At 35.7% G+C, this 10,817-nt stretch overlaps 1 protein-coding gene across 1 annotated transcript; it reads right to left on the bottom strand.

Annotated features, from left to right (window-relative positions):
• Positions 1–5,440: 5,440 nt before the first annotated feature.
• On the bottom strand, positions 5,441–6,857 carry LOC145046945 (glyoxysomal fatty acid beta-oxidation multifunctional protein MFP-a-like). Its single transcript, XM_078995205.1, has 4 exons — positions 6,707–6,857; positions 6,514–6,635; positions 5,717–5,786; positions 5,441–5,553 (listed from the first exon to the last, which is right to left on the bottom strand). Exons 1-4 carry the CDS (start codon positions 6,855–6,857, stop codon positions 5,441–5,443), a joined length of 456 nt encoding a protein of 151 aa, XP_078851331.1.
• Positions 6,858–10,817: the final 3,960 nt, after the last annotated feature.

Genomic DNA, 10,817 nt, shown 5'->3' with positions numbered 1-10,817 from the left:
CCAGAGAAAATGCTCGTAAGGTTGCCTCAAGACAGTGTCATCATCAATGAATATCGGAAGTTACCTTCTTCAGGTCCTTGACCTATAACAGATGATTTATGAAGGCGATTGAGGAGGCCAACAAACCAAAGAGGGGAGAACAACGAAATGTCAAAGCTGGTCCTTCCAAAGTCGTCAAGACTCCGAAGAAGAAAGTTAAGAAAGCAGGTCGGAAACTGAGGTAACCTTCTCCAGTGCTACAGGAGGATTCAGAGTCAAGAACACAAAATTATTTTCGGGAGGGTGAACCTATTCATAATGAGGTTTATGATACTGCAACTACTTCAGTACCACCAACTACAACTCCTATTACTAAGGTAACTACACCACCAACCTCATCTACCCCTATTTCTGATTTCTTCCATATGCCTACTCCTCCACCTTCTCCGAGCACCACTTCATCTCCACTTACCACCACTATTCCCATAACCATTGCTCCATTACCAAAGATTTATGTGGGTGTTTCTCAACCACAACCTCCTGTTCCATTATCTACTCTACTATTTACAAATTCCACATCTATAGCAACAACCTTTCCTAGTACTCTGATGTCTACTATCTACGTATATAATACGAGGGAATATGATTTCGGTGTTACTATGGGTCCAATCACTTCAAAAACTTCACCTTTATGAGAAGATGATCCAAAGGTTATGTTTGGGGATGATCAGGATGATTTTTAGAATTTTTTTAGCCCCTTAACGGTTCATCAAGCAAGCAATGATGATGAAGCCCCATGAAGAAAGGGCAATTTAAACACCTCAACGCCAAGTTGGATTCTATTTTGGCCTCTTACCAATCTTCAATTAATTTCGACTGTATGCTTAAGACTAATCAGACAATAGTCGAAACATTAACGAAGGAAAATGCTCAAGCTCTTGCTGACTCTGTGAAAGCTATTTAAGCCTTTGAGAAAACCATTATTGAAACGACCGAAAAAGTTGAAAAGCTACATGCTAAAGTCACAAAGTTTATGGAGGATTTCAGAAGCTCTACTGATTAGAACACTGAAACAGGAAACAAAGTTATTTCGAGTCTCAGAAGATCTTTGAAAACCGAGCGAGAAGCCCTTTCTCGTGTTAGAGATGAACTCACGGCAGACAACTCCGACATGAATTCTTCAATTGTTTAAAAAATAGAATGGCTTCAAAAGGATCTTGCTGCTGAGAACGCAATAATGGATAAGGTGGTTGCAAAGACTGACAAAGTCAAGATTCTTTCCCTCAAGCTCAACTATGCAAATAAACACCTAGATGATCTGGAGACTGAGAAAGCAGTCATCAAAAGTTGCGTTTCATAAATTAATTAGTACCTGCAACGTTTGGTGGAAACTAGGGATTCTCTGCCTAGTGTTTCGGTTCGCCAATACCTCTCTGAGAAACTCGCACCGGTCTTTGAGATTTTAAATCGCATTGCAAGTGTTTTGGAAGGTCATGCTCTTCCGAAACAAGGGGAAAAGAAGAACCTCAGCCTATGGTTATGAAGCCCACTAATGAACATCATGAGGAAAAACCGAAAATAGATCCGAAGGTTAATGAAGCTTTAGGATCTCGAGGAAAAGAAAAGATAATTGACGATGAAGAAGAAGAAGAAGTTCTTTCGGAAAGTGAGAAACTTTTGAGAAAGAAATGAGACAATGAGCTTGATGATATTCTGAAACTTCGTAAAGAGTTAGAAGCCAAGGAGGTTGAAGCTAGAGTTGCGAAGGTCACTCTAAAAACTAGAAGTCCCTCATTCCACCTTCGTCCTTAGAAAGAATTTAGAAGGAAGCGATCGATGATCCAAGCATTAGCTGGCTGGAGCCTTCGATATCTTTTGAACTGCACAATATCGCTGACTCTCAGCTCGCTTCCCACTCACTCCGAAAGCCTTCCTTCTCTAATGCTTCGCTCATATTGAGAAAGATCCACTTTCGGGTTATGACGTCAATCATAAGCTCTTCTCATTTTATGTTAAGTATGGAAAGCCTCAGTTTGAAACTTGGAGCTTACATAAGATGGTTGCTATAAAAGTTTATCCTCATTTTCCAACTGAACACTTCACAAATGTCAAATTTAAGGGATTCCAAGGAACTAGTCGCAATGAAGTTGACTTCACACTAGCTAATCTACCATGTATGAATCCGAATGATTGGATTTCCTTGCTTCTAATTTTGATGAAGGATGAATAGAAGTATGAGCCAATCCTTGCTCATCTGAAAAGAATGTTGATTTGCTACATTTATGAAGTTGCAAAACTGGATGTGGAAATTGCTTCTGTGTTAAAGAAAAGGCTTGTTGTGAAACTTGAAGAAGAACCAAAGGATTTCCAAAAGAGGAAGCTAGATAAGATTAAGAAAGTAGATTGGAGCATGGTGTATCAAAGAAGAGAGGGTGAAAAAGTTCAGAAAAGTTTGTTCTTCTTATTATACAAACATTTATACTCCACTACTACATTGAACCATATAATGGGTTTTACTGTAGCTTGCAAAACAAACGATGATGGGGATCTGAAATGCTTTAGTGACATGATCAACTGGTATATTGTTGTTCGGAACTCACATATGAATATGATGTTAAAGCTTTTCAAGGTTCAGAAGAAACAACAATAAAGAATCTTCTTTCTTTACTTGACACAAAGGGGGAGATTGTTGGGCTTAAAAGTGTTGTGTCAAATGTTTTGTACTAGAATAGTCTCATTTATAATGAGTTGGGTCTGTCCATCCGTGTTTATTGTTTTTCTAGGGTTAGACTATTTAATGTGCATGCATGTATCCATCTTGGGTTAACGATTCTACTTAGCTTTTATAGAGAAGTTCATGTTGAACTCTTCTAAATATATTCAATATAATCATTTGTTACTATTTGATATTCATTGTTATTGTTATTTATTCACAATGTCTATAGAATCTATCAATCTAAGTTTTTATTATTTCTACAGCTTTGCTTGCAAGTTACCTAAACTATAAATAGGACCCTAAGGCCATCAATTTTCGTTCATGACCTTCCTAAGAAGCATATGAACGAAACTTATTCCCATCTCCTCTTCATTCTACTATTTTCAGGGTTTTGGTGTGAGCCATTAGAGACATTAGATTTTTGGTGCTTGCTTTCTGAGGTTTTCAAGAAAGATGTTCGTGACCTGGCTCTAAACCACCTTAGCTTCTGAGAGATGATCGATGGAATAGAACCTGAGAGGTCACAAAGAAAGAAGAAACATTAGCCGCCTTTCGGGGAGAGGTCCCGGAAAGACGCTTTGACGGTCAAGTTAGTGGGACTAGTATGGAAGTATGAGGGTGAATCATAGGGAGAGAATAGATTACATCTCAAGGCAGAGTGATCAGCCTTTTATACTGAGGATCCTCCTCGGTCCATACAAAGGACAAGGACTGCGGCCCCGATAGGACTTACCACACGATTTCCTCTCATGGGTCTCGAGCGGTCAGGATGGCCGAGTCAACAACCCAAGCTTCGTTAAGAACTCCTCGCCGTGGGTTCTCTTGTCTTTGGCCCGCTCTGAGGGGCGCATCATCAAGTCCCCCAATCTAGTAGTCATAACATATGCTAGCTACCTATGATGTTCTTGACTTAATTGTTGGCGTACGTGTCACGCTCTGTCTTGGTCGTCGCTTCATTTTCGACGATGTGATGCTTCAATGTGTGTGTGGCGGTTATGTGAGCCATGTCAGGATGGTTTTTGTGAGAACCTCTCTCTAAGATTACATCATATTACTCCAAAACATGCTACATGCATATTCATAAATCATATTTTATATCAATAATTTGATTACAAAAGACTGGATACAAACCGACTATTTAGACCATTACAAAGTGTTATATATTACATAACTACCCAGGATATTATAGTTTTATACATACATGAGTACTAAATACAAAAGTAATAGTTTTAACTATTCAAAATCTTCTATTATTATATGACTATACTGGATGCTTGTTACCTGCAATTGTTAAACACTGAGAGGGGTAAGCGGTGACGCTTAGTGAGTTCAATAATAGATACAATATAACGTTATGCCATATATATATACTTCAATATGGCAGAAGCAAAGAGGAACAAGGAACAAAAAAAGCATATGTGAATCATGTGACAAGCTTTCCATATCAATCGATGATTTGATTCAAATATACACAATCTATGAGACATAACAATTTCAATACTTGATATACACTAATAAAGCTTCGACCCAAATGACACAGAAGACATACACTTTCCTGATTAAACATTTTGGTAGATTTCAGGCTTTTAGTCCTATCTAACCTTCTGTCAATGCCATAGAGGTAGAAGTCATTCTCTTACAAGACATGCTCTACACGGCTAGAGGCTACATACCAATACCACTGTGAATCTAAGTCCTTCCACTGATCGCATGGTCAAAGGTACAACTTTGCTACCATAATAGCACATAATAATAACACGGAAAAGCACATAGCACATATAACACATAACATACAATTGTTCCTATATATTGAACTCACCGTGAAATAACAGAATAATAAAATGCTGATTTGGGCAACACTTCGTCTCTAAAAATGACTTTCTTTAACAAAACCGGGGATTTTTGTTGAAAATCGGGCCTTGCGCGAGCATAGTTTCAACTTAAATAGATTATTTTCTCAAAAATTTTGGGGCGTCGGGGCTTGCTTCGGGTGTCGGGGATGATACTAGGACACCAGGGGGTGTTAAAGTAGCTTAGAATGAAGAAAAGAGTGTAAAAAGTGTAAACTTTCCAAACAAATCCGGGAGAATTCGCATACTATTAATTGGAGACCCACTACTAGAAAAACAGCCTTTTACGACGCTCATTGCGCGTCGTAAAAGGCTCAGACGACGCGCAAATGCGCGTCAAGGAAGGCCCTGTCATAAAGATAGACGACGCGCATTTACGATGCTCATTTACGACGCGCAATTACGACGCGCGTTTACGACACGCAATGCGTATCAAGAAAGGCCCTGTCGTAACGTGATGACACGCGTGTTAATGACACGCGTTGCGTATCAAGAAAGCCCCTATCAAGAAAGGCCATGTCATTAATGAAGATGACACACATTTTTGCGTATCATAATTTTAATGTTTAAAAAAAATATTATTTATAGATTTACTTATTTTCAAATTAAATTTATATTTAATGTTTCATAATAGAAAATAAAATATCATATACAAAAAATAGAATCCATTGCATAAATTTAATGTCATACAAATAATCGTTCGAACGACTAAGGGGATCCGATTGTACATTGTTATTAAGAAAATGGAAGTATATTGTTATAGTTAAAAAATAAATGAGAGTACAATGTGCTACGTTTGGTTCTTCTCATAAAGTTTCCATCTTCAAGATTGCTATCCAATAAGCTTTTAGTATTTGCATGTAGAAATTCCATTGCAAAATGCACACCTGAGAGCTCAGAGCTCACATCCAGGAACAGGGAGGTCCCGTGGCTTTGTTGCCCCCACTGCTAAAATAACTGCATCATTCTCTTCATGAAAGCGTTCAATTGAGTACACCGGATCGCTTCCTATTTCCAGGACAGAGGAAATGCAAATATTATTACAACTCATTGTTTACCAACAAAACAAACTATATGATTATGATTACCTACCTAGAAAAGTGGGCCCTAGCAATCCAGAATTAGGATTTTGTTCTTTCTCCAATTAGATTTAAGTCAAGTGTGGGACTACTGCTTGCAAGAATGAAATGTTGAGGGCAATAATGCTCAAGATCAGCATAAACTTGCTTTCCCTCCACTGCCTGCCAACACACCAAAACTTTTTAACCTAATTACTACATTTTGATTCAACTCATTTATAACATAAATAATGGGCCTAGCTTCCACCATAATTTCACCTCAATCAATGTGCTCTAAGGAAAGGGTTTTGACCTATAATATACTTTCACTCTTTTTTCGTACACAAATCCATGAATATGTTTTTATTCGAAAACTATACGTATTTATTCAATAATTTGATTGGTAGCCAAGTCTTGAGGTTATTTTACACGGTTTTAATTAAAAAAGAAACAAAAGAGAGAATTGAAACACTAGAATACTATAGGTATTTTTTTTCTTTCAAAAATGTGATTCTTGCTCAGGGTTATATTAAAAAAAATAACCTATATAATTTCACACTTGTCGCAAATAAGCCTCTGAAGAATAACTATTTACATGAGCAAGTCCTTTAACTAAAAAATACCCCATTGCTTTTGTAGTGTCATGTGTTTGATACATATGATGCCACATGACATCGGTTTTTGTTTTATCATTTGTATTCGGCTACCAAGTTTCTGTTTGATACTTGTGTCACTAGCAGTCTACTATGACAAAAACCTCAACATCCGGTAATCGTTAAAGTTTAGAAACATACCTACTTCTCATGTGTTCCAATTTAAGAAATTTACATCATGCAATTCTTTTTCAGGGACTTATCTGCCAAAACCCTTGTTGTAACAGATGAATTATATGGTTGGGACTCAGACTCACCTCTACAACTAAATCCACATGTTTGAAGCTATCATAACTGAGTACACCCTTCAACAGAGATACAGTTCTTTCAAGCTTCTCCTTGGTCATTTTCCCTGTCATAAGATGGTTGTGCAAATCGGCTGAAGATGAAGATAACCAAGTAAGAATTATGAGTTGTGACCATACTTTTTAAGCTCATATCATGACTCACCTTTGATTTCACCAAGTGCAGCCTCCAGAGAATTCTCATCATCCTCCTTAAATATTACAGGAAAGTTAGCAAGGATAAAAGCTGTTGCTATTGCTATTGACCCCGGACCAATAGCACCAACTCTATTTACTTTCCTTGGCTGCAACCCCATATTAGTTATACCTGAAATCTATAACTGCTTTTAACAAGTCATGATCTCATCAACATTAACTGTTAGTATAAGAAAGGTTTCCAAACCATACTCCAAACTTTGGAAGTGTTATATCAAGCAAAGAAGTTGTGGACCAAACTTTTACAAGTTTCAGATTGCCAAAGTTCATTCAAGGCCTCTGCTTCATGCCACCAGAATCATATATTTCAAAATTACCAACAAAAAAATATGAATAATAAATATTAGTTTCAACTTACAACTTACATAATATTTGTTGCTTTTATATTTGAAATAAAAGTAAAAGAAAATATAAACAAGACATAAGTACTCACCATACTAGTATGTTGACAGAATCGTGATGCACTCAGTTGGCTAAACCATAAGAAAAATATAAAAATTATAATATGTATGAATTATGAAGAATGAAGGATTATATATTTTATGGTTTAAATTTGGTGTTATAAAAAAACGGGGGGGGGGGGGGGGGGGGGGGAATATAGCATTACAAATATACCTTCACTTCGAGTGGGTAATTCCTCAAGCTTCTTTAGTGTCTCATCACCTTTAGTAACTTTACCAAATATCGTACACTAAGCAAGATATTTACCAAAAAAGTTAATAGATTTTTTTCCCAAAATTTTCATTTGCATCAATTCAAAGAAAGTCAACAACAGTCAAACCTGATGATGAAGGTGTGGAGCATCTCCAAGAAGCATTGAAAACGATAATTGAGCACTATTCGGATCTGAAAATCTAAAAAATAATTCAAGTAGCTACATCATTCCTTTAAAGGTGCAAATAATAAAAAGTAAATGCCATAATTGTAATTAACTTATAAAAATATAGGCATAATAATGTTAGTTACTTCATATGCACAAGACCTGGTGGTGGTTCGGTTGTGCTGTCAGATGAAGATTAAATGTGAGTAAAAATTAAGAATAAAAAAAGAATTTAGGATTATGTACCGACGATATGGTGAAGGGTGAACCCGGTTTTTTTGTGCTGCGACACAGGGGCTGATTAGTAATCCTGGTGTCCTCCAACTTCTATAAACAACATATAGATATGAAAGATTAATGCAAAGGTAAAAATTTACGAAAAAATTGCATTTTATGATTGTGTCATATTGCATAGTTCAATAAAAATAAAAATAAAAAGTTGTCATATATACTTTTGTAATTTTATAATCATATAACATTGATATATAGTAATTATTTGAAGTGTGAATCCAAGACAAAAAGGGCCAAATGACAAAAAAAAAAGATGATATAATATAATTGTTTGTTGACGAAAAAAAGCAAAGGTTTTATCATTTATGAATATTTTATGAATATTCTGTATAAATATAAATACACACCTTTTAATACACAAAAAATAATGCTATATTATACCAAAAAAAATGCATGAATCCACTTGTCAATCAAACACAGAGTAGCAAATAAATAAATATGAAATTAATTAAAGAAAAACAAACCTAGGAATCACGAGCATGTTTAACATCGGAAAGTTTGGAGAACATGGGCATGGCTCCCTTCCGATCAGGCACCTGTATGCTACAATCAATATCTTCAATCACAACAGCAAATTAAAGAGTGGGGGCAACATAAAACATACATCCTGAAACAGTAACACACATATTTTATAAATAAAAAAAGTATAAAGTTTTATGAGAAACAACTTGATCAAAGTGTTCAAGTATAGCTACAAGTTTTTGTTTTTCTTTTCTGTTAGACATGAGAACCTTTTAAAATATAAAGATGTTATCATATTAATAAGTTGCACTCCAACAAAGCTCCAAATGCAAAATCAATAACAAACTAGGCCCAAATAACCTTCAAAACAGCTCCAGGGGCAAAAATGTCATAAAATGCCAAGAGACAACAGGATGCAATGTATGAACTGGGAAATAAACACAAAATATTTGAAGCTAGCACCTGGAGAGGATATCCATAAATAGAAATATCCATGAAGCTTATCCAAGTAAAGATGTAACAGAGGCAAACACATATGCAGTATCAGAACTCCATCTTATTGTTTGATTAGAAGTAGAAGCATCAGTATCACGCCTCACATGGTTAGAATTTGGAATGAGAAGAACAGAAAAGATTTGGTGTCCACTAAAACGTATTTCAACATCTAGATGCAGAATTAGTTTCAAAAGTTCAAGAAGAAGATCATCAGGGAACACCTAGCATAAGAGAGATTTTAGAAAACTAAACTTTAATTTTGAAAAAAAAAGTTTGATGATTATGCTCACCTGTTGTGAATTTGAGGAAACAGATGCTACAACAATCATGTTTGCAAGAATGATCATTGATCCAGTAGTTTCCCTAGCAGCAATACTACTAGGTGGTAGTTTCTCAAGTGTTGTTGACATTACATCAAACAATGAGCATGCATCAAGAATCTAGAAACAACATAATACAAGTTTAAGTTAGATTTCTACAGAGAAAGTGCAAACCACAAGTCACTACAAAAATATATTATAATGAAAATTCTTTTAATATAATCATTAAAAAAAACTGAACGTCATACCAGGCATACCTTGGAAAAACCATCAAAGAAATATAAATCATTTTACAGAATTCAAAATCCCTAATTTACAGAATCTTAAAGATCCTTAATTAAACAGAAAACATACCAAGGATTCATGTATAATAGGAAAAAGGGACATTCGTATGTTGAATCTTTAATAGGGTATCAGGAGTAGTGATAATGATGTATTCTTTCCATATGGTGAATCCCCAAACTAGGTCACCTTTCTTGAAGTTTGAATGCCCAGATTCTACAACTTTAGCTACTCCATATCCTGTTATTAGTTGCAAGTGACAAAAGCTAAATGATAATTTGGTCATCAAAAATATTTTCTAGAAGAAAGAAGAGAATTTATATGTTGGATTTGAAATGAAAGATATTGGACAACGTAAACCCTTCTTTTAAAATGCTTCATTGCAAGCCAATACACTAAGGAAGGTAAAGATTTGTAAGAAGATTGAGTTCTCTGATTCAATTGAAAAGATTGAGAGCTCCAATTCAAATTTTAAACTTGAAATATACAAATGATTGGGAAGAGATTGGATAACATAAAAAAGAGAGAAAGGACTATGAGAAACAGATATACATACCTTCTGCCTCCCGAGTCTTTCATTTTCCTCTTCCAAATGTGAGATTTTCTTCATCGACTGTCTTCTTGGTTAAATCCTTGGTGAATGTAAGGCTCAATTATCTAGGCAAAGATGAAGCAGAAGCAAGTTGGGTGAGTTCGGAGTAATCAGGGGAGGAGCCATTGTTGATTCCATGATTAGCTTCGGCACACCAAACATTCATTAGAAACTCATCAAGGTTCATACTACTGAAAGGTTTCCCTAAATCGACTAATTGTTGCTGAACCTCATCTAAAGTTAGGTTATGCAGAGATCCTTGCATTGAGAATCCATTGAACATAGGTTTTCGTGTTCCACCGTTCGATCCCTTTGTTTGAGTCCCCATACACGGATCACCTGACTATCTTACTAATCTCACAAATCAAACTCCAAATACCAATAATCAAAGTAGCAATTAGTAAACGCCTTTTTGTAATTAATCAAAAAAACCCTATATGAACTCCTAATCTGAAATGTTACGGAAAAAACCCTCAATTCAGACGAATCGGAAACGGAATACTAATCAGAGTTGCATCATGTCGAGTACCAATCTTTAGATTAACAAAAATAGGGGAAAATGAGAAAATCGGCGTTATTTTGAAACAACATTACAGAAGAAGAAGAAGAAGGAAGAGAGTATCAAGGCGAGGTTTTAGGGTTTCTTTTGATCGATGAAGATTTTAGGAACTTCAAGTATGAAATTATCTATCTTTTACGCACAATGCTTTTAGGGTTTCTTTTGATTGAAGAGGATTTTACAACATACGAAGAAGAAGAAGGACGAGAGTATCAAGGCTTTTAGGGTTTCTTTTGATTG

This window comes from Lactuca saligna, chromosome 5, assembly GCF_052625555.1.
Source record: "Lactuca saligna cultivar CGN05327 chromosome 5, ASM5262555v1, whole genome shotgun sequence".
Classification (NCBI taxonomy): Eukaryota; Viridiplantae; Streptophyta; class Magnoliopsida; order Asterales; family Asteraceae; genus Lactuca; species Lactuca saligna.
Note: the sequence above shows the minus strand (reverse complement) of the source record. Positions and strands in the feature narration are given on the sequence as shown.